Source organism: Bombina bombina, chromosome 9, assembly GCF_027579735.1.
Source record: "Bombina bombina isolate aBomBom1 chromosome 9, aBomBom1.pri, whole genome shotgun sequence".
Classification (NCBI taxonomy): domain Eukaryota; kingdom Metazoa; phylum Chordata; class Amphibia; order Anura; family Bombinatoridae; genus Bombina; species Bombina bombina.
Window position 1 is genome coordinate 171,134,542 of NC_069507.1, and position 25,124 is coordinate 171,159,665.

The 25,124-nt window shown below is 40.7% G+C and overlaps 1 protein-coding gene across 2 annotated transcripts in view; it reads left to right on the forward strand.

The window, feature by feature from the left end:
- The window catches only part of FBXW4 (F-box and WD repeat domain containing 4), a 621,158-nt gene that overhangs the window by 590,115 nt on the left and 5,919 nt on the right, over positions 1–25,124 (forward strand). The window contains exon 8 of one of the 2 annotated variants that reach the window (XM_053692483.1): positions 6,021–6,162. The exons of the other annotated variant lie outside the window; for it this stretch is intronic. Within the exon in view, the coding sequence (XP_053548458.1) occupies positions 6,021–6,162 (142 nt within the window). The remainder of the gene's footprint in view (positions 1–6,020; positions 6,163–25,124) is intronic. 2 annotated transcript variants of the gene reach the window in all.

Here is a 25,124-nt window from a genome sequence, read left to right on the forward strand (position 1 = left end):
GTCATCCATTACTTATGGGATATATTCTCCTTCCCAACAGGAAGTTGCAAGAGGATCACCCAAGCAGAGCTGCTATATAGCTCCTCCCCTCACATGTCATATCCAGTCATTCTCTTGCAACCCTCAACAAAGAAGGAGGTCGCGAGAGGAGCTGGAGTTTTTACTTATCTATTCTTCAATCAAAAGTTTGTTATTTTAAATGGCACCAGAGTGTGCTGTTTTTCTATCTCAGGCAGTATTTGGAAGAAGAAACTGCCTGCGTTTTTTTCTATGATCTTAGCAGGCGTAACTAAGATCCACTGGCTGTTCTCAACATTCTGAGGAGTGGGGTAACTTCAGAAACTGGGGATAGCATGCAGGGTCCTCCGCAAATGAGGTATGTGCAGTACTTTATTTTCTGGGAATGGAATTGACTAAGAAAATACTGCTGTTACCGTATGATGTAAGTACAGCCTTAAATGCAGTAGTGGCAACTGTGGTATCAGGCTGATAAATGTATGCGCAGTCGAGTTATTTTCTAGAGACTAGAATTTGACTGAGAAAATACTGTTAAAACTGAAATAATACTTAAGCCTTATCTGCAGTGGTAGCGACTGGTAGCAGGCTTAGTGATAACTTTGCATGACATTGGAAAATGTTGTTTTTTAATAAAACGTTTACTGGCATGTTATTCGTTTTTGTGAGGTACTTTGGTGATAAATCTCTTTGGGCATGATTTTTTTCCACATGGCTAACATATTTTTCTGCATGGAAACCGTTATATCAGGGCTCCCACTGTTGTGATAGGAGTGGGAGGGACCTTGTTTTAGCGCCTTGTTGCGCAGTTAAAATTCTAGCACAGTCTTCCTGCTTCTTCCTCCTTGATCCAGGACGTCTCTAGAGAGCTCAGGGGTCTGCAAAATTCATTTGTGATGGAGGTAATCAGTCACAGCAGATCTGTGACAGTGTGCTTGACTGTGATTAAAAGCGTTAAATCTTAATTGATATCTGTTTTATCCGTTTTGGGTATTGAGGGGTTAATCATCCTTTTGCTAATGGGTGCAATCCTCTGCTAATAATACACTTCTTGTTAAGAATTGTTTAATTATATCTGTATTTTTGAAGCGCTGCAGCGTTTTTTATATTGCTTGTAAACTTATTGAAAGTGATTTCCAAGCTTGCTAGTTTCATTGCTAAGTCTGTTTAAACATGTCTGATTCAGAGGAAACTGTTTGTTCATCATGTTCAAAAGCCAATGTGGAGCCCAATAGAACGATGTGTACCAATTGTATTGATATTGCTTTGAATAAAAGTCAATCTGTACCGATAAAGAAACTATCACCAGACAACGAGGGGGAAGTTATGCCGCCTAACTCTCCTCACGTGTCAGTACCTGCGTCTCTCGCTCGGGAGATGCGTAGGATTGAGACGCCAAGTACATCTAGGCCCTTACAAATCACTTTACATGATATGGCTAATGTTATGAAAGAAGTATTATATAATATGCCCGAATTAAGGGGCAAACGCGATAGCTCTGGGTTAAGGACAGAGCGCGCTGATGACACGAGAGCCATGTCTGATACTGCGTCACAATTTGCAGAACATGAGGACGGTGAGCTTCATTCTGTCGGTGACGGTTCTGATCCGGGGAGACCGGATTCAGAAATTTCAAATTTTAAATTTAAGCTTGAGAACCTCCGTGTGTTACTAGGGGAGGTATTAGCGGCTCTGAATGATTGCGACACGGTGGCAATTCCAGAGAAATTGTGTAGGTTGGATAGATACTATGCGGTACCGGTGTGTACTGACGTCTTTCCTATACCAAAAAGACTTACAGAAATTATTAGTAAGGAGTGGGATAGACCCAGTGTGCCTTTTTCCCCTTCCCCGATATTTAGAAAAATGTTCCCTATAGACGCCACCACACGAGACTTATGGCAGACGGTCCCTAAGGTGGAGGGAGCAGTTTCTACGTTAGCCAAGCGTACCACTATCCCGGTGGAGGATAGCTGTGCTTTCTCAGATCCAATGGATAAAAAATTAGAAGGTTATCTTAAGAAAATGTTTGTTCAACAGGGTTTTATATTGCAGCCTCTTGCATGCATTGCGCCTGTCACGGCTGCAGCGGCATTCTGGTTTGAGTCTCTGGAAGAGGCGATTCGCACAGAGCCATTGGATGAGGCTTTCAGCAAAGTTAGAACCCTTAAGCAAGCTAATGCGTTTGTTTCAGATGCCTTAGTACATCTAACCAAACTTACGGCTAAAAATTCCGGATTCGCCATACAGGCGCGCAGAGCGCTCTGGCTTAAATCCTGGTCAGCGGATGTAACTTCCAAGTCTAAGCTACTTAACATTCCTTTCAAAGGGCAGACCTTATTCGGGCCCGGCTTGAAGGAAATTATTGCTGACATTACGGGAGGTAAGGGCCACGCCCTTCCCCAGGACAGGGCCAAACCAAAGGCTAAACAGTCTAATTTTCGTGCCTTTCGTAACTTCAAGGCAGGAGCAGCATCGACTTCCTCCGCTCCAAAACAGGAAGGAACTACTGCTTGTTACAGACAGGGTTGGAAAGGCAACCAGTCATGGAACAAGGGCAAGCAGGCCAGAAAGCCTACTCCCGCCCCTAAGACAGCATGAAGACAGGGCCCCCTATCCAGAGACGGATTTAGTGGGGGGCAGACTTTCTCACTTCGCCCAGGCTTGGGCAAGAGATGTGCAGGATCCCTGGACGTTAAAGATTATATCTCAGGGATACCTTCTGGATTTCAAAACCTCTCCTCCACAAGGGAGGTTCCATCTTTCGAGGTTATCGACAAACCTAGTAAAGAGAGAGGCATTTCTACAATGTGTACAAGACCTCTTAATCATGGGAGTGATCCACTCAGTTCCACGATCGGAACAGGGACAAGGATTTTACTCAAATCTATTTGTGGTTCCCAAAAAAGAGGGAACCTTCAGACCAATCTTGGACTTAAAGATCTTAAACAAATTCCTAAGGGTACCATCGTTCAAGATGGAAACCATTCGAACCATCCTACCCATGATCCAAGAGGGTCAATATATGACCACAGTGGACTTAAAGGATGCTTACCTTCATATACCAATTCACAAAGATCATTATCGGTACCTAAGGTTTGCCTTTCTAGACAGGCATTACCAGTTTGTGGCTCTTCACTTCGGGTTAGCCACGGCCCCGAGAATTTTTACGAAGGTTCTGGGCTCACTTCTGGCGGTACTAAGACCACGAGGCATAGCGGTGGCTCCGTACCTAGACGACATTCTGATACAAGCGTCAAGTTTTCAGAATGCAAAGTCTCATACAGAGATAGTTCTAGCATTTCTGAGGTCGCATGGGTGGAAAGTGAACGTGGAAAAGAGTTCTCTGTTACCACTCACAAGGGTTCCTTTTCTAGGGACTCTTATAGATTCTGTAGAGATGAAGATTTACCTGACGGAGTCCAGGTTATCAAAGATTCTCAATGTTTGCCGTGTCCTTCATTCCGCTCCAAGCCCATCAGTAGCTCAGTGCATGGAGGTAATCGGCTTAATGGTCGCGGCAATGGACATAGTGCCATTTGCGCGCCTGCATCTCAGACCGCTGCAACTATGCATGCTCAGTCAATGGAACGGGGATTACTCAGATTTGTCCCCTTTGCTAAATCTGGACCAGGAGACCAGAGATTCTCTTCTCTGGTGGTTGTCACCGGTTCATCTGTCCAAAGGAAGGACCTTTCGCAGACCAGATTGGACGATTGTAACAACGGATGCCAGCCTTCTAGCCTGGGGAGCAGTCTGGAATTCCCTGAAGGCTCAGGGATCGTGGACTCAGGAGGAGAAACTCCTTCCAATAAACATTCTAGAATTAAGAGCAATATTCAATGCTCTTCTAGCTTGGCCTCAGTTAGCAAAACTGAGGTTCATCAGATTTCAGTCAGACAATATCACGACTGTGGCTTACATAAATCATCAAGGGGGAACCAGGAGTTCCCTAGCGATGTTGGAAGTCTCGAAGATAATTCACTCTTGCCACCTGTCAGCGATTTACATCCCGGGCGTAGAGAACTGGGAGGCGGATTTCCTAAGTCGCCAGACTTTTCATCCGGGAGAGTGGGAACTTCACCCGGAGCTATTTGCTCAACTGATTCGTCGTTGGGGCAAACCGGATCTGGATCTCATGGCATCTCGCCAGAACGCAAAGCTTCCTTGTTACGGATCCAGGTCCAGGGACCCGGGAGCGGTGCTGGTAGATGCATTAGCAGCCCCTTGGGTTTTCAACATAGCTTATGTGTTTCCACCATTTCCGTTACTACCTCGACTGATTGCCAGGATCAAACAGGAGAGGGCATCTGTAATTCTGATAGCGCCTGTGTGGCCACGCAGGACCTGGTATGCAGACCTAGTGGACATGTCGTCCTGTCCACCATGGTCTCTTCCTCTGAGGCAGGACCTTCTAATTCAGGGTCCTTTCAACCATCCAAACCTAATTTCTCTGAGGCTGACTGCCTGGAAATTGAACGCTTGATTCTATCAAAGCGTGGGTTTTCGGATTCGGTTATTGATACATTAATACAGGCTCGGAAACCTGTGACCAGAAAAATTTACCATAAGATATGGCGCAAATATTTATATTGGTGCGAATCCAAGAGTTACTCATGGAGTAAGGTTAGGATTCCTAGGATATTGGCTTTTCTACAGGAGGGTTTAGAAAAGGGTTTATCCGCTAGTTCGCTAAAGGGACAGATTTCAGCTCTGTCTATTCTTTTACACAAACGTCTGGCAGAGAATCCAGACGTCCAGGCCTTTTGTCAGGCTTTGGCTAGAATTAAGCCTGTGTTTAAAGCTGTTGCTCCTCCGTGGAGCTTAAACTTGGTTCTTAAAGTTCTTCAGGGTGTTCCGTTTGAACCCCTTCATTCCATTGATATTAAGCTTTTATCTTGGAAAGTTTTGTTTTTGATGGCTATTTCCTCGGCTCGAAGAGTCTCTGAGTTATCTGCCTTACATTGTGATTCTCCTTATCTGATCTTTCATTCAGACAAGGAAGTACTGCGTACTAAACCTGGGTTTTTGCCTAAGGTTGTTTCTAACAGGAATATCAATCAAGAGATTGTTGTTCCATCATTATGTCCTAATCCTTCTTCTAAGAAGGAACGTCTTTTGCATAATCTGGACGTGGTCCGTGCTCTGAAGTTCTACTTACAGGCTACTAAAGATTTTAGACAAACTTCTTCTCTGTTTGTCGTTTACTCTGGACAGAGGAGAGGTCAAAAGGCTTCGGCTACCTCTCTCTCTTTTTGGCTTCGTAGCATAATACGTTTAGCCTATGAGACTGCTGGACAGCAGCCTCCTGAAAGAATTACAGCTCATTCCACTAGAGCTGTGGCTTCCACCTGGGCCTTTAAGAATGAGGCCTCTGTTGAACAGATTTGCAAGGCTGCAACTTGGTCTTCACTTCATACTTTTTCCAAATTTTACAAATTTGACACTTTCGCTTCTTCGGAGGCTGGTTTTGGGAGAAAGGTTCTACAGGCAGTGGTTCCTTCTGTTTAATGTTCCTGCCTTGTCCCTCCCATCATCCGTGTACTTAGCTTTGGTATGGGTATCCCATAAGTAATGGATGACCCGTGGACTGAACACACTTAACAAGAGAAAACATAATTTATGCTTACCTGATAAATTTATTTCTCTTGTAGTGTGTTCAGTCCACGGCCCGCCCTGTCTTTTTAAGGCAGGTTCTAAATTTTAAAATTATAACTCCAGTCACCACTGCACCTTATAGTTTCTCTCTCCTTTCTCGTCTTGTTTCGGTCGAATGACTGGATATGACATGTGAGAGGAGGAGCTATATAGCAGCTCTGCTTGGGTGATCCTCTTGCAACTTCCTGTTGGGAAGGAGAATATATCCCATAAGTAATGGATGACCCGTGGACTGAACACACTACAAGAGAAATAAATTTATCAGGTAAGCATAAATTATGTTTTTTCTAACAAATAGCCTAAATCTCATTCTGATTGTATTTAACTATTTCTTGCTTGTGTTTTAGAAGGTGTATGAAAGAGTGGGAAGAACCTCACGATAGCGCCCTCTACTGTATACAGAGTGATGGCAATTATATGATCGCAAGCGGCTCTTCCTACTATGGTGTTGTGAGGCTATGGGATAAAAGAATGAATCAGTGTTTACAAGTATGTATAACATTATGCCTTGGTATATGCAGTACTGATGTTGGACCATGTAGATCTTTTTTCTATGTCACTGATAATTGTGTTTGTCAGCCTTGTAGCATTAGAGAGTAAATATGAAAATACATTTTGCATTTATGATATGTGATCTTCATTAGTAGGTGACTTTTGTGGGAGCTTCTCAGAAGTCTTTGGAACTCTTCCCTTATAGAACCAACACATGTACTGTTCCTTTTACCTTTAGTTCTGTTTCCACCTATTTGAAGTAAATTAGCATGGGCTGCTGACAAGAACCCTACGACAAGATTGGGGGCGCCAACATGCAGACTCCCTAACATATTAGTGTATTCCTTAATTAGTTCCCAAGTTCCAATAATTAAAGGGACATGAAACCTAACTTTTTTTTTCTTTCATGATTCAGATAGAGCATGCAATTTTGATAAATTTCAAATGTATTTCTATTGTCTAATTTGTTTAGTTCTTTTTGTATTCTGTGTTGAAAACTATACCTTGATAGGCTCAGAAGCTGTTGATTGGTGGCTGCACACAAATGACTTGTTATTGGCTTTTTAGCTAGCTCCCAGTAGTGCATTGATGATCCTTCAACAAAGGATAACAAGGAAAAATAAGATAATTAGATAATAGAAGTAAACTGGAAAGTTGTTTAAAGTTGCATGCTTTGTCTGAATCATGAAAGAAAAAAGGGTTTGTGTCCCTTTAAGAAACTAGTTAAGAGTACTGTCGGATCAGGTCCGACAGACCTTGATAACTATGGGCCTTTGTCTGCTTTTCCTATGTTACAGGGGAAGCGCAAGACAAAGTATAAGGTTTCTGATTCTGTTGCAATTGTCTAGTGTTTCTTCTCATAAGTCTGTAGAGGAAGATACTTCAGTAGCATCTGAGGGTGAGATCTCGGATTCTGATAGTGTAAATCCTTCTTCGGAACCTGAGGTTGTTTCCTTTAGGTTTAAGATGGAGCACCTCCGTTTGTTACTCAAGGAGGTTTTGGCTACCTTGGATGACTCTGAGGCGTCAGTCATGGCTATTCCTAAGTAATCTAGTAAACTTAATAAGTTTTTTTTTATGTCCCTTCCTCGGTGGAAGTATTTCCTATTCCAGATCGTGTTTCAGATATTATTGCACGAGAATGGGAGAAGCCTGGGATTCCTTTTTCCCCTTCTCCAATTTTTAGGAAGATGTTTCCTATTGCTGATTCTATTAAGGAATCTTGGCAGATGGTTCCTAAGTTGGAGGGAGCAGTTTCCACTCTGACCAAGAGGACCACTATTCCTATTGAGGATAGCTGTTCCTTTAAAGATCCTATGGATAAAAAGTTGGAAGCTTTGCTTAAAAAAATGTATGTTCACCAGGGGTATCAATGGCAACCGGCTGCATGTATTGCTACGGTAACTAGTGGCATATTGGTTTGATGCATTGTCTGATTCTATTCAGCAAGATACTCCTCTTGAAGAAATTCAAGATAGAATCAAGGCTTTGAAGTTGGCTAATTCCTTTATTGCAGATGCTTCTCTACAGGTCATAAAGTTGGGAGCTAAAATTTCTGTTTTTGCCATTTTAGCTCACAGAGTTTTATGGTTAAAACCCTGGTCTGCGGATGTGTCCTCTAAGTTTAAGCTTTTATCTATTCCTTACAAGGGTTAGACTTTGGGCCCGGTTTGGCTGAGATTGTTTCTGATATTACCGGAGGGAAGGGGTATTCTCTTCCTCAGGATAAAAGAAATAAACAGAAGGGTCGGCAGAGTAATTTTCATTCCTTTCGTAACTTCTCTGGTAAATCTTCCTCTTCTTCCTCCAAGCAGGAACAGTCTAAGCCATCTTGGAAGTCAAATCAGTCTTGGAATAAGGGGAAGCAGTCCAGGAAGCCTGTTGCTGACTCAAGCTTGGTTTCGAGATGCTCAGGATCTCTGGGTGGTAGATATCGTGTCCCAGGGTTACAAACTGGAGTTCAAGAATTTTCCTCCCAGAGGCAGGTTTCTTCTCTCCAGGTTATCTGTAAACCAGATAAAAGGAGAGGCGTTCTTACGTTGTGTTCAGAATCTTTCCGACATGGGAGTGATAGTTCCAGTTCCGGTTCAGGAACAGGGTCTGGGTTTTTATTCCAATCTCTTCGTCGTTCACAAAAAGTAGGGAACTCTTAGACCTATTTTAGACCTCAAGAGTGTAAACAAGTTTCTCAGGGTACAAGAGTGGTATTTTTGGGGACCATTATAGATTCTCTAGAGATTAAACTTTTTCTGACAGAAGCAAGAAAGTCAAAGATTTTCAATACATGTCTTGCTCTTCAGTCCCTTCCTCGGCCGTCAGTGGCTCAGTGCATGGAGGTTATTGGTCTGATGGTTTCAGTCATGGACATCATTCCGTTTGCTAGGTTACATCTCAGACCTCTGCAGTTATGCTTGCTCAAGCAGTGGAACGGGGATTATACGGATCTATCTCCAAAGATTGTTCTAGATCAGATGTCCAGAGATTCTCTTTCATGGTGGTTGTCTCAGGATCTTCTCTCTCAGGGAACTTGCTTTCGCAGACCTGCCTGGGTGATTGTAACCACAGATGCCAGTTTGCTGGGCTGGGGTGCTGTCTGGGGTTCATTAAGGGCTTCTTCCAATAAATGTTTTGGAACTGAGAGCAATTTTCAGGTTCATCAGGTTTCAGTCGGACAACATAACATCAGTGGCTTACATCAATCATCAGGGAGGAACTCGGAGTTCCTTGGCCATGACAGAGGTAGCCAAGATTATTCAGTGGGCGGAGATTCACAACTGTTGTCTGTCTGCTATCCACATTCCAGGGGTGGACAATTGGGAAGCGGATTTTCTGAGCAGACAGACTTTTCATCCGGGCGAGTGAAAACTTCATCCAGAGGTATTTTCCAGCTTGATTATCAGTTGGGGGCAGCCGGAGTTGGATCTCATAGCATCTCGTCAGAATGCCAAGCTCCCGAGGTACGGGTCGAGGTGAAAGGATCCTCAGGCTGATCTGATAGATGCTCTGGCAGTTCCTTGGACTTTCAGTCTGGCATATGTGTTAACTCCGTTTGCTCTTCTTCCTCGGGTCATTGCTCGGGTCAAACTAGAGAGGGCATCGGTGATTCTCATTGCTCCAGCGTGGCTTCGCAGAATCTGGTTTGCAGATCTGGTGGAGATGTCTTCCCTTCCACCTTGGTGTCTTCCATTAATTAAGGACCTGTTTCTGCAGGGTCCCTTCCTTCATCCAAATCTTGTTTCTCTGAAGCTGACTGCTTGGAGATTGAAAGCTTGATTCTTTCTAAGCATGGTTTTTCTGAGTCAGTCATTGAGACTATGATTCACGCTCGTAAGCCTGTGACTAGGAAGATTTATTATAAGAGTTGGTGTAAATATTTGTATTGGTGTGAATCCAAAGGCTACTCGTGGAGTAGAGTTAGGATTCCTAGGATTTTGTCTTTTCTGCAGGAGAGTATGGAGAAAGGTTTATCTGCTAGTACCCTGAAGGGTCAATTTTCTGCTTTATCTATTTTATTGCACCAGCGCCTGGCGGATGTGCCAGATGTTCATTCTTTTTGTCAGGCCTTGGTTAGAATTCAGCCTGTGTTTAAGTCTACTACTCCACCTTGGAGTCTTAATTTGGTTCTTAGAGTCCTTCAACAGGCTCCGTTTGAACCTATGCATTCTTTGGATATTAAAATGTTATCTTGGAAGGTTTTGTTTCTGGTGGCTATTTCTTCGGCTCGAAGAGTTTCGGAGCTTTCAGCTTTACAGTATGAATCGCCTTTTCTTATTTTTCACTCTGATAAGTTAGTTCTGCGTACTGCCTTGGGTTTTCTTCCCAAGGTTATTTCTGATAAGAATATTAATCAAGAGATTGTTGTTCCTTCTTTGTGTCCTAATCCTTCTGCTCATAAGGAGCATTTGTTGCACAACCTGGATGTGGTTCGTGCATTGAAATATTTTTTGCAGGCGACTAAGGATTTTTGCCAATCTTCTTTATTTGTTGTCTTTTTTTGGGAAGCGTAAGGGTAAGAAAGCTAAGGCTACTACTTTCTTGTTGGTTGAGGAGTGTTATTTGCTTGGCTTATGAGACTGCTGGTCAGCAGCCTCCTGAGAGAATCACGGCTCATTCCACGAGGGCTGTTTCATTATCTTGGGCTTTCAAAAATGGAGCTTCTGTAGATCAGCTTTGCAAGGCTGTGACTTGGTCATCTTTGCATACTTTTTCTAAATGTAACAAATTTGATACTTTTGCTTCAGCAGAGGCTTCTATTTGGGAGAAAGGTTCTTCAAGCAGTGGTGCCTTCTGTTTGGGTTAACTGTCTTGTCCCTCACTTATCATCCGTGTCCTCTAGCTTGGGTATTGGTTCCCAACAGTAATTAAGATGATCTGTAGACTCACCGTATCATTAGAAAGAAAACATAATTTATTCTTACCTGATACATTTATTTATTTCTTGACACGGTGAGTCCACGGCCCGCACTGTTTTTCAGACAGTTTGCTTTTCTATAAACTTCAGACACTTCTGCACCTTAGATTACTTCCTTTCTCCTTTCCCTTTGGTCAAATGACTGGGGATTGTGGGTAGGGGGAGTGGTATATAACAGCTTTTGCTCTTTGCCTCTTCCTGCTGGTCAGGAGTGATATTCCCAACAGTAATTAAGATGATCCGTGGACTCACCGTGTCAAGAAAAAAATAAATTTATCAGGTAAGAATAACTTATGTTTTTTAAATATCCTTATAGTGGTTTCTGTTTGCTGCAAAGTAGACATAGCATAGCTACTTATTATTGAACTCTAGTAGGTTTCAGTCTTTTCTTCAGTGATTTCTTGGGGAAGATTTACATTTTAAGAAAGGATTTTTCACTGTGGGTCTCTGTTTCAAGTTTGTTACTAAAGGACCACTCAATGCAGTAGAATTACATAATTAACAAGTGCATAATAGAAATACGATTTATCACCTACTGTTTCATGTAACAGACATCAGCCAATCACAGACTAGTATACGTATACCCTGTGAGCTTGTGCACATGCTCAGTAGGATCTTGTTCCCCAGAAAGTGTGCATATAAAAAGACTGTGCAAAATTTGATAAAGGTAGTAAATTGGAAAGTGTCTTAAAACTGCTGCTCTATCTGAATCATAAAAGTTTATTTTGACTTGAGTGTCCCTTTAGTTTTATGATCAGATTTTGACCTCTCTTTTTACCCATAAAGAAACAGAAATGTTGTGCAGTTTATTGTCATTGTTTGAATTTGTTCCTCTATCCTACTGGCCTCTAAACTCGGGATACAATCTTCACCTTTGCATGATGTGGATGTATTCTTCTAAACTTAAATGTTTTGGGACAGTTCTCCTTTAATGACTCTCTGTATGGTTGTACACACACTGACACAAACAGGAGGAGTGTTCATAAGATTTCTGGGAAGTTTCTGGAGGATACAACAGATGCCAGCAAAATAAGGCATGTGATGAAAAAAATTTTTTTAACTCAAGTTGTTAACAAATGGGCTCTGAGAAGTTTGTCTGCTCTGAGATGCAGCCCAGTCCACCAATCAATGAACATCAAATGGTATCACTTCATGTATGAAAACAAAATGATTTCTCATGTCTACATTTATAAAAAATAAATTAAAATGACACGTTTATGTATTTTGCTGGCACTAAGGATAATAATTTCCATATAAAGGCTTTCCTTCTTAATACAGGGAGAGTTCACAGCTGCATTCATTACTTGTGGGAAATACTGAACCTGGCCACCAGGAGGAGGCAAAGACACCCCAGCCAAAGGTATAAATACCACTTCCCTCATCCCCCAGTCATTCTTTGCCTTTCGCCACAGGAGGTTGGCAGAGAAGTGTCAGAAGATTTCGGAGTAGTTCCTTAGGAAGGGTATCTACCCTTCGAGACGGGACTGGAGTTTTAAGTAGTCTTGTCAGCCTCTCAGTGAGAGCATTGATGAAAGTTGAGTCTGCAGATGCAGGAAGAGTCTTTCTACGAAACCATCCAGACTCATATTAACAGCTCCTTAGCAATCAGCGTTGACGAGTTTTGCTGCCTGCTTTTCTTCACTCAAATCCATGTCAGAAGCAACGCTACAGTCTGTCAAACTTGAAGAACCGTGTTTTTCTGTTCCATGGCAAGATCGTTTTTTATTTTTTATACATATGTTAACGATAGAAGACAGGGTCACAGTGGGACTCCTTTTATCTTGATGGAATCAAGGGTTAATATCCCCTGAGGGGAATTATTGAACAGTGGGGTTTTTAATCATTTCTTTCATGTAATTAGCAAGAGTCCATGAGCTAGTGACGTATGGGATATACAATCCTACCAGGAGGGGCAAAGTTTCCCAAACCTTAAAATGCCTATAAATACACCCCTCACCACACCCACAATTCAGTTTTACAAACTTTGCCTCCCATGGAGGTGGTGAAGTAAGTTTGTGCTAGATTCTACGTTGATATGCGCTTCGCAGCAGGCTGAAGCCCGGTTTTCCTCTCAGAGTGCAGTGAATGTCAGAGGGATGTGAAGAGAGTATTTCCTATTTGAATACAATGGTCTTCCTCTAGGGGATCTATTTCATAGGTTCTCTGTTATCGGTCGTAGAGATTTCTTCTCCTACCTCCCTTTTCAGATTGACGATATACTCTTATATACCATTACCTCTACTGATTCTCGTTTCAGTACTGGTTTGGCTATCTACTATATGTAGATGAGTGTCCTGGGGTAAGTAAGTCTTATTTTTTGTGACACTCTAAGCTATGGTTGGGCACTTTATATGTAAAGTTCTAAATATATGTGTTTAAACTTATATTTGCTTAAACTTATATTTGCCATGATTCAGGATAATCAGTATTCCTTCATTCAGACTGTCAGTTTCATTATTTGGGATAATGCATATGAATAAATATTTTTTTCTTACCTTGAAAATTTTCAATTGACTTTTTTCCCTGCGGGCTGTTAGGCTCGCGGGGGCAGAAAATGTCATTTCTCCAACATCGGTGTGTCCGGTCCACGGCGTCATCCTTACTTGTGGGATATTCTCTTCCCCAACAGGAAATGGCAAAGAGCCCAGCAAAGCTGGTCACATGATCCCTCCTAGGCTCCGCCTACCCCAGTCATTCTCTTTGCCGTTGCACAGGCAACATCTCCACGGAGATGGTTAAGAGTTTTTTGGTGTTTAAATGTAGTTTTTATCCTTCAATCAAGTGTTTGTTATTTTAAAATAGTGCTGGTATGTACTATTTACTTTGAAACAGAAAAGAGATGAAGATTTCTGTTTGTAAGAGGAAGATGATTTTAGCAAACGTTACTAAAATCGATTGCTGTTTCCACACAGGACTGTTGAGATGAAGTAACTTCAGTTGGGGGAAACAGTTGGCAGACTTTTCTGCTTGAGGTATGACTGGCCACATTTCTAACAAGACTATGTAATGCTGGAAGGCTGTCATTTCCCCTATGGGGACCGGTAAGCCATTTTCTTAGATTAAGTAAAAGAATAAAGGGCTTCATAAGGGCTTAAAAAACTGGTAGACATTTTTCTGGGATAAAACGATTACTTTGCTAAGCATATTTTGCAGATTATAACTCTTAATAGTTATCATAATCTTGGGGATTGTTTTAAAAAAACGGCAGGCACTGTATTGGACACCTTTTTCAGATGGGGGCCTTTTCTAGTCATAGGCAGAGCCTCATTTTCGCGCCACTAATGCGCAGTTGTTTTTGGAGAGCAAGGCATGCAGATGCATGTGTGAGGAGCTAAGAACCACTGAAAAAGCTTATAGAAGGCGTCATTTGGTATCGTATTCCCCTCTGGGCTTGGTTGGGTCTCAGCAAAGCAGATAGCTGGGACTGTATAGGGGTTAAATGTAAAAACGGCTCCGGTTCCGTTATTTTAAGGGTTAAAGCTTTCAAATTTGGTGTGCAATACTTTTAAGGCTTTAAGACACTGTGGTGAAATTTTGGTGAATTTTGAACAATTCCTTCATACTTTTTCACATATTCAGTAATAAAGTGTGTTCAGTTTAAAATTTAAAGTGACAGTAACGGTTTTATTTTAAAACGTTTTTTGTGCTTTGTTGACAAGTTTAAGCCTGTTTAACATGTCTGTACCATCAGATAAGCTATGTTCTTTATGTATAAAAACCAAGGTTTCTCCCCATTTAAATTTATGTGATAATTGTGCCATAGTGTCCAAACAAAGTAGGGACAATGATGCCACAGATAATGATATTGCCCAAGATGATTCCTCAAATGAGGGGAGTAAGCATGATACTGCATCATCCCCTTCTGTGTCTACACCAGTTTTGCCCACACAAGAGGCCCCTAGTACATCTAGTGCGCCAATACTTATTACCATGCAACAATTAACGGCTGTAATGGATAATTCTATTGCAAACATTTTATCCAAAATGCCTACTTATCAGAGAAAGCGCAATTGCTCTGTTTTAAACACTGAAGAGCAAGAGGATGCTGATGATAACTGTTCTGACATACCCTCACACCAATCTGAAGGGGCCAGGAGGGAGGTTTTGTCTGAGGGAGAAATTTCAGATTCAGGAAAAATTTCTCAACAAGCTGAACCTGATGTGGTAACATTTAAATTTAAATTAGAACATCTCCGCGCACTGCTTAAGGAGGTATTATCTACTCTGGATGATTGTGACAATTTGGTCATTCCAGAGAAATTATGTAAGATGGACAAGTTCCTAGAGGTTCCGGTGCCCCCCGATGCTTTTCCTATACCCAAGCGGGTGGTGGACATAGTAAATAAGGAGTGGGAAAGGCCCGGCATACCTTTTGTTCCTCCCCCTATATTTAAGAAATTATTTCCTATAGTCGACCCCAGAAAGGACTTATGGCAGACAGTCCCCAAGGTCGAGGGGGCGGTTTCTACTCTAAACAAACGCACTACTATTCCTATAGAAGATAGTTGTGCTTTTAAAGATCCTATGGATAAAAAATTAGAGGGTTTGCTTAAAAAGATGTTTGTTCAGCAAGGTTACCTTCTACAACCAATTTCATGCATTGTTCCTGTCACTACGGCAGCGTGTTTCTGGTTCGAAGAACTAGAAAAGTCGCTCAATAAAGAATCTTCGTATGAGGAGGTTATGGACAGAGTTCAAGCACTTAAATTGGCTAACTCTTTTATTTTAGATGCCGCTTTGCAATTAGCTAGATTAGCGGCGAAAAATTCAGGGTTTGCTATCGTGGCGCACAGAGCGCTTTGGCTAAAGTCTTGGTCAGCGGATGTGTCTTCCAAGACAAAATTGCTTAACATCCCTTTCAAGGGTAAAACACTGTTTGGGCCTGATTTGAAAGAGATTATTTCAGACATCACCGGGGGAAAGGGCCACGACCTCCCTCAGGATAGGTCTTTTAAGGCTAAAAATAAGCCCAATTTTAGTCCCTTTCGCAGAAACGGACCAGCCTCTAATTCTACATCCTCTAAGCAAGAGGGTAATACTTCACAGCCCAAACCAGCCTGGAGACCGATGCAAGGCTGGAACAAGGGTAAGCAGGCCAAGAAGCCTGCCACTGCTACCAAAACAGCATGAAGGGATGGCCCCCGATCCGGGACCGGATCTGGTGGGGGGCAGACTTTCTCTCTTTGCTCAGGCTTGGGCAAGAGATGTGCAGGATCCTTGGGCACTAGAAATAGTTTCTCAAGGTTATCTCCTGGAATTCAAGGAACTACCCCCAAGGGGAAGGTTCCACAGGTCTCAATTATCTTCAAACCAAATAAAAAGACAGGCATTCTTACATTGTGTAGAAGACCTGTTAAAGATGGGAGTAATTCATCCAGTTCCAATAAGAGAACAAGGGATGGGGTTTTACTCCAACCTGTTCATAGTTCCCAAAAAAGAGGGAACATTCAGACCAATTTTAGATCTCAAGATCCTAAACAAATTTCTCAGGGTTCCATCATTCAAAATGGAAACCATTCGAACGATCCTTCCCACCATCCAGGAAGGTCAATTTATGACCACGGTGGATTTAAAGGATGCGTACCTACATATTCCTATCCACAAGGAACATCATCAGTTCCTAAGGTTCGCTTTTCTGGACAAGCATTACCAGTTTGTGGCTCTTCCATTCGGATTAGCCACTGCTCCGAGAATTTTCACAAAGGTACTAGGGTCCCTTCTAGCGGTTCTAAGACCAAGGGGCATTGCAGTAGTACCTTACTTGGACGACATTCTGATTCAAGCGTCGTCTCTGTCAAAAGCAAAGGCTCATACGGACATCGTCCTAGCCTTTCTCAGATCTCACGGATGGAGAGTGAACAAAGAAAAAAGTTCTCTGTCCCCGTCAACAAGAGTTCCCTTCTTGGGAACAATAATAGATTCCTTAGAAATTAGGATTTTTCTGACAGAGGTCAGAAAATCAAAACTTCTAAGCTCTTGTCAAGTACGTCATTCTGTTCTTCGTCCTTCCATAGCGCAGTGCATGGAAGTAATAGGATTGATGGTTGCAGCAATGGACATAGTTCCTTTTGCACGAATTCATCTAAGACCATTACAACTGTGCATGCTCAGACAGTGGAATGGGGATTATACAGACTTGTCTCTGACGATTCAAGTAGATCAAAAGACCAGAGATTCACTCCGTTGGTGGCTGATCCTGGACAACCTGTCACAGGGAATGAGCTTCCGCAGACCAGAGTGGGTCATTGTCACGACCGACGCCAGTCTGGTGGGCTGGGGCGCGGTCTGGGAACCCCTGAAAGCTCAGGGTCTATGGTCTCGGGAAGAATCTCTTCTCCCGATAAACATTCTGGAACTGAGAGCGATATTCAATGCTCTCAAAGCTTGGCCTCAACTAGCAAAGGCCAAATTCATAAGGTTTCAATCAGACAACATGACGACTGTTGCATATATCAACCATCAGGGGGGAACAAGGAGTTCCCTGGCGATGGAGGAAGTGACCAAGATAATTCAATGGGCGGAGAATCACTCCTGCCACTTGTCTGCAATCCACATCCCAGGAGTGGAAAATTGGGAAGCGGATTTTCTGAGTCGTCAGACATTCCATCCGGGGGAGTGGGAACTCCATCCGGAAATCTTTGCCCAAATAACTCAATTATGGGGCATTCCAGACATGGATCTGATGGCGTCTCGTCAGAACTTCAAGGTTCCTTGCTACGGGTCCAGATCCAGGGATCCCAAGGCGACTCTAGTAGATGCACTAGTAGCACCTTGGACCTTCAACCTAGCTTATGTATTCCCACCGTTTCCTCTCATTCCCAGGCTGGTAGCCAGGATCAATCAGGAGAGGGCTTCGGTGATCTTGATAGCTCCTGCGTGGCCACGCAGGACTTGGTATGCAGACCTGGTGAATATGTCATCGGCTCCACCATGGAAGCTACCTTTGAGACAGGACCTTCTTGTTCAAGGTCCATTCGAACATCCGAATCTGGTTTCCCTCCAACTGACGGCTTGGAGATTGAACGCTTGATTTTATCAAAGCGTGGGTTTTCAGATTCTGTAATAGATACTATGATTCAGGCTAGAAAGCCTGTAACTAGAAAAATTTACCATAAAATATGGAAAAAATATATCTGTTGGTGTGAATCTAAAGGATTCCCATGGAACAAGATAAAAATTCCTAAGATTCTATCCTTTCTACAAGAGGGTTTGGAGAAAGGATTATCTGCAAGTTCTCTGAAGGGACAGATCTCTGCTTTATCTGTTTTACTTCACAAACGGCTGGCAGCTGTGCCAGATGTTCAAGCATTTGTTCAGGCTCTGGTTAGAATCAAGCCTGTTTACAGACCTTTGACTCCTCCCTGGAGTCTAAATCTAGTTCTTTCAGTTCTTCAAGGGGTTCCGTTTGAACCCTTACATTCCGTAGATATTAAGTTATTATCTTGGAAAGTTTTGTTTTTGGTTGCAATTTCTTCTGCTAGAAGAGTTTCAGAGTTATCTGCTCTGCAGTGTTCTCCGCCCTATCTGGTGTTCCATGCAGATAAGGTGGTTTTGCGTACTAAGCCTGGTTTTCTTCCGAAAGTTGTTTCCAACAAAAATATTAACCAGGAGATAGTTGTACCTTCTTTGTGTCCGAATCCAGTTTCAAAGAAGGAACGTTTGTTACACAATTTGGACGTGGTCCGTGCTCTAAAATTCTATTTAGAGGCTACTAAAGATTTCAGACAAACATCTTCTTTGTTTGTTGTTTATTCTGGTAAAAGGAGAGGTCAAAAAGCAACTTCTACCTCTCTTTCTTTTTGGCTTAAAAGCATTATCCGATTGGCTTATGAGACTGCCGGACGGCAGCCTCCTGAAAGAATCACAGCTCACTCCACTAGGGCTGTGGCTTCCACATGGGCCTTCAAGAACGAGGCTTCTGTTGACCAGATATGTAAGGCAGCGACTTGGTCTTCACTGCACACTTTTGCCAAATTTTACAAATTTGATACTTTTGCTTCTTCGGAGGCTATTTTTGGGAGAAAGGTTTTGCAAGCCGTGGTGCCTTCCATTTAGGTGACCTGATTTGCTCCCTCCCTTCATCCGTGTCCTAAAGCTTTGGTATTGGTTCCCACAAGTAAGGATGACGCCGTGGACCGGACACACCGATGTTGGAGAAAACAGAATTTATGCTTACCTGATAAATTACTTTCTCCAACGGTGTGTCTGGTCCACGGCCCGCCCTGGTTTTTTTAATCAGGTCTGATGAATTATTTTCTCTAACTACAGTCACCACGGTATCATATGGTTTCTCCTATGCATATTTCCTCCTGTACGTCGGTCGAATGACTGGGGTAGGCGGAGCCTAGGAGGGATCATGTGACCAGCTTTGCTGGGCTCTTTGCCATTTCCTGTTGGGGAAGAGAATATCCCACAAGTAAGGATGACGCCGTGGACCGGACACACCGTTGGAGAAAGTAATTTATCAGGTAAGCATAAATTCTGTTTTCCGGCGCCGTAGTTGTCGCCGGAAGTTTGTTCGTTGTTACGTCATTTTTTGACGCATGTGTGTTCAGACGTTTTTTTGCACCAAAAAATGTGGGCGTCGTTTTCGGCGTCAGAGGATGTGGCGTCAAACTTGGCGCCAAAAAATATGAGCGTCATATTTGGCGCCAAAAATGTGGGCGTCATACTTGTTCCACTTTTTCTCACATTATTTAAGTCTCACTTTTTTGTTGCTTCTGGTTGCTAGAGGCTTGTTTGTTTTGCATTTTTTCCCATTCCTGAAACTGTCATTTAAGGAATTTGATAATTTTGCTTTATATGTTGTTTTTTTCTATTACATATTGCAAGATTTTCCATACACTGTTCCTGGATCAGAACATGCTGAGGGATTCCTGTTGACTGATATCAGTCCTACCAAAGCTAAGTTCATTTATTTTAAATGTTATGAATGTTTATCTTTAGCTATGGTTTGTAATAAGTTATCATGATAAACTTTTACATGCAGAATCCATTAGTATTTATGCTTTATATATTGCTATTCTTTTTACATCTTATGTACAAGATATACTTAGAAATTTATAAGAATTTTTTTCTGATTCTATTTTAAAGGCTTTGTCTGACATCCCGCCTTCTAATAACATTTTTAGGTCTTTTTCAAACTTCTTTTTTAGTTGATGAAGTTTCAAATGACCAACAACATAATGAATTTTCTTCTCTGATGGTGTTTTTTCTCATTCAGAATTTATTCTTCATCAGATATTGACACTAGCAATCTACTTTTTTTATTTTTAATAAAGTACATTTGTTCTTTATTCAAAAGGTGTTGATTATTTTGGATATTGAAGTAACTAGTTCTTTTGATTTTAAAGACTAGCTAACATTTAAATTCTGCTTATTTATCTTCTGTGGTTTCTTCAGAAGTTTTTTTTCCAGTTCCTGATACTAGGGAATGGAATAGGCAGTCAGTTTTCAGTTTTGAGGAAAGATTCCCCAAGTTAATGGGGCTATCTCTACTTCTGCTAAATATACTATTATTCTTATAGCAAATAGTATTAATTTTTTCCTTCAGATGGTCGTATCTTATTTAAGGAAAATTATTTTCAGGTACTTTTCTTAGACCTGTAATTTATTTAGCTGATGTTGCAATTGCTTCATCTTTCTGGTTGGATACTTTAAGATCAAGTATCGGATTATGATTTGTTTAGCATTGTTAAAAGGACAAAATCTACTACTCATTTGAAGTTCAGACTAAGTGCTATTGCATTGTCTTGTTATCTTGCATTTGTTGATTGTGCAAGTCCGGTGTGTTGACTGGTCCTTTAACTTAATTAACATGCTAATAATTTCATTTGTGTTGTCATTTTATTAAATATTTTCGCAAATGAGGTTTAATCTATGTCTTTAGCTATTTTAGCTAGACTAACTTTGTGATTTCAATCTTGGAATGTAAATTTGATTTCTAAAATCCATATTTCTTTTTTTCCAAGATAATCAATTATTTGGTTCATAATTTGATTCAATTCTTTAACTGTTACTATGGGCTTCAAGATTGAGTTCTAAGACTAAAACTTTAAGCTTATATTAGTTTTCTGTTCTTACTAAGGAATGGAGTCCTGAATTCTTCCCCAAGTAACATGTTTATAATTGGAAGTTTTTTTCTTCATTCAATTAAGCCTTTTAAAAGTCAGCTCCCCAAATTTGCATGTAGGTGTGGTTCTTTTTCCAGCTTGGCTGGTAAGGGGCAGGTTAAGACTTTTTTGAAATTTGTTTGGTTCTATTCGGTCCAAACTTCTTAGACTTTGGGTACAGAATAGGATTCAGAGTAAAACCATTTGTGAGAAGTCTTTTTTCTCTATCGTATTCCAGCTATTTCAGTAAGACTAACACTTTCCTGAAGTGTGTTTCAGACCTATATGTTTTGGGTACTGGTGAAGCGCGGCTGGTCACCCGTTGGGGCTCAGGCGCTGCTCAGACCTGGAGTCTTCTGGGGTATTTATTCCAGTTCCATTTCTAGGAACTGGGTTTTGGGGTTTTATTCAAGACTATTCATTGTTCCAAAGATAGAAAATCTTTTTGAATTGTCATATAAATGTACCATCTTTTAGAATGGTGTTTATATGGTCTTGTCTGCCTTTTTTGGTCAGTGATGGCATTTTTTGTTTACATTAGATACAATAGATGCATATCTTCATTTTCTGTTTTCATTCAGATTATTTTTATTTTCTGAGATTCTCTTATTTTTTTACAAGCATTACCAATTTGTTGCTTTTCCTTCTGGTCTAGCGACAGCTCTAAGAATCTTTTCAAGGTTCTCAGTATTCCTTATTTGGACGGTATTGTGGTACTGGCTCAGTCTTTTCATTCTGTGGAATCTCATACGATTCACTTTGTTGTTTCTTCAAGACATGGTTAGAGGAAATACTGTGATTTGATTTGGAGAAACTGAAAAAAACCTGAGCCCGGACCTATCTCCACTCTGCGTACCTAAGTACTAAGTGCAGAGAGTGAGCAAAGGGCATTCGAGAAGAGACGGACACTATCTATAATACTTGCGCAAGTATTCCACTCACCATACAGGAGTTTACAAGCAGATCGGATCCGGTGACATCAGGCGCTTTGCTAGCAGCGCGAGAACTCCCGAGGAATCTACAAGCTGCATACCGAAATATCGGACTGAACCGCAGGTGAGAGCTCTGTACCTGGAGACAAGTGCTACACTGAGGCGGTAAGACTACAACTTTGTCAACAGAAGTTTTTAGCTGTAAAAGTGCACATAAGTATTTATCATCTATTATCGCAATACCTTCTGCTGCACCTTTTGCCTGATTTTTATCAAATAGAAACAAAATTGCAAACCAACATTGCAACAAAAATTTCAACAATTAATTGATCGTGGATAAAATCTTTTCTAAGGAAATAACTGACTGTGGCAATATAATCTCTTTAAGGAAATAACTGATTGTGGCAATATAACCTCTAAGAAAGGATTGTTTGGAGAAAAAAGTATTAAGACACAATCTCTGTGTGTAAATTAAAAATCCTTTTACAAAAAGAGATTTGTGTGCCGAAACACTGTATATATTTTTAAACTCTAAACTCTATCTGGAGACCTGAAAAAGACATTTTTAACCTATTTTCTATACATCATATTTATCTTTTTACCATTAGGGTCTAGATATTGATTCTTGAATTGTTTAAACCAGCCTTTGAATGAATGTGTATCCTGAATGAGTTGTGATTGAATTGTATAGATTTTTAAAGTGTTCCTTTTATCTGTGGGTGTTATTATTATAATTTTTAGCATCTGAATAAATTGTTTATTATTCTATATATTTATTGATTGTCTCAAGTGTATTTTTAAGTATATTTTATAGTATATCGTATTGAGGAATCTAGTTTTTTCCCATAGCTTATAGCGCTATCTACAAACCTTATTTTTACTAGAGGATCTTTTTATCAAAAGCTCCTTGATTCCTCACACATGGGTCACCTTTTTTAGGTTTCCAGATAAATTGTGTCAATGTTTTTGTCTCTAAACAGACAAGTGACAAGTTTATTGGGTTCCGTTTGTCGGAACTTTCAGTCTCTATTATTTCCTTCAAGTTGTTATATATGCATGGAAGTTTTAGGTTTCATGGCTGCAGCATTGGATTTGATTCCCTTTGCTCATTTAGGAAACCTTTCCAGTTTCTTATGCTGAATAATGGTGCAGGGATTCTAGGATATCACTTTTTATATCTTTGAATCCTAATGTTTAAATATCTTTGATTCGGTGGTTAAGATCACCATCATTTAGTTCTACAGGTCTCTTCGGTTCTTTCAACCTGGACCAGGATCTTTACAGATGCAAGTCTTTTAGGTTGGGAGGCTGTCTGAGGATCTCTGTCAGCACAAGGGGTTTGGAAATCTCAGGAGGCGAGATTACCATTTCATATTTTTGGAACTCAGTGCATTCTCAGAGTTCTTCAGTTTGGTTTCTTTTTGAAGAAGAGACGTTTATTGTTTTTTCAGACAGACAATGTCACAACTGTGGCGTATGTCAATCATCAGGGTGGGACTATCAGTTCTTAGGCTGTGACAGAAGTATCTCGGATATTTGCTTGGGCTAAATTCAGCTCCTATCTAATTTCTGTGGTCTTTTTCCCAGGTATAGACAATTGGGAAGCGGATTATCTCTGTTAATCAAGCTTTACATCCGGGAGAATGGTCCTTTTACCCAGATATATTTTTAAATTTTTCAGATGTGAGGGCTTCCAGAAATAGATCTGTTGGCATCTCATCTTAACAAGGAACTTCCCAGGGGCCTATTTCAGGTCAGGGGATCCTCAGGCGGAAGTAGTGTATGCATTGACACTTCCTTGGAATTTTCAATCTGCCTATATTTTTTCATCTCTGGTTCTTCTTTTAAGAGTTATTTTCAAAATCATCAGAGAGCAATCTTTGGTGTGGCTGGTGGCTCTAGCATGGCCACACAGGTTTTGGTATATGGTTCTTGTTCGGATGTTCAGTTGCCAATCTTGGTTACTTCCATTAAGGCCAGACCTTATATCTTAACATTGGTTTTTTTCATCAGGAATTCAAATTATTAATTTGATGGTATGAAAATTTAACGCTTAGTTCTTAGTCATAGAAGTTTCTCTGACTCAGTAATTAATACTATGTTGCAGGCTCATAAATCTGTGTCTAGTAGGATTTATTATTGAGTTTGGAAGATTTACATCTCATGATGCTCTTCTTATGAATTCTCTTGGCATTCTTTTAGAATTCCTAGGATTTTTTAGTTTCTTTATAAGGTTTTTGTCTGCAAGTTCCTTGAAAGGACAAATATCTGCTTTTCCTGTGCTGTTTCACAGTAAGAATTGCTAAATCTTTCTGATATTCATTGTTTTGTTCAGGCTTTGGTTCGTATCAAGCCTGTCATTAAGCCAATTTCTCCTCTTTGGAGACTTAATTTGATTCTGAAGGCTTTACAGGCTCTTCTGTTTGAGCATATGCTTTCTTTGGACATTAATTACTTTCATGGAAAGTATTGTTCTTTTTAGACATCTCTTTAGCTAGAACAGTTTTTGAATTTTCTGTTCTTTCTTGTGAATCTCCTTGTTCTGATTTTTCATCAGGATAAGGTGGTTTTTGCTGTCCTCATTTAAATTTTCACCTAAAGTTGTGAATTCTAACAACATTAGTGGAGGAATTATTGTCTCTTCATTGTGTCCTAATCCTAAGAATTCTTTGGTAAGATTCTTACATTCTTTGGATGTGTTAAGAGTTTTGAAATATTATGTTGAAGCTATTCAGATTTCAGACATACTTCTAGTCTATTTGTTATCTTTTCTGGTTTTAGGAAAGGTCAGAAGGTTTCTGCCATTTCTTTGGCATCTTGGTTAAAGCTTTGGATTCATCATGCTTATTTGGAGTCGGGTTAATCCCCGCCTCAGAGGATTATGGCTCATTCTACTAGGTCAGTTTCTACTTCCTGGGCTTTTAAGAATGAAGCTTCTGTTGATCAGATTTGCAAAGCAACGACTTGGTCTTCTTTGCATACTTTTACTAAATTCTACCATTTTGATGTTTTCTCTTCTTTAGAAGCAGTTTTTGGTAGAATAGTACTTCAGGCAGCTGTTTCAGTGTGATTCTTCTGCTTATAATTTCAGGTTTTTTTCATTATAAAAATTGAAACCTTTGATTTGGGTTGTGGATTAATTTTTCAGCGGAATTGGCTGTCTTTATTTTATCCCTCCCTCTCTAGTGACTCTTGCGTGGAAGTTCCACATCTTGGGTATCTGCTATCCCATACGTCACTAGCTCATGGACTCTTGCTAATTACATGAAAGAAAACATAATTTATGTAAGAACTTACCTGATAAATTCATTTCTTTCATATTAGCAAGAGTCCATAAGGCCCACCCTTTTTGTGGTGGTTATGATTTTTTTGTATAAAGCACAATTATTCCAATTCCTTATTTTTTATGCTTTCGCTCCTTTCTTATCACCCCACTTCTTGGCTATTCGTTAAACTGAATTGTGGGTGTGGTGAGGGGTGTATTTATAGGCATTTTAAGGTTTG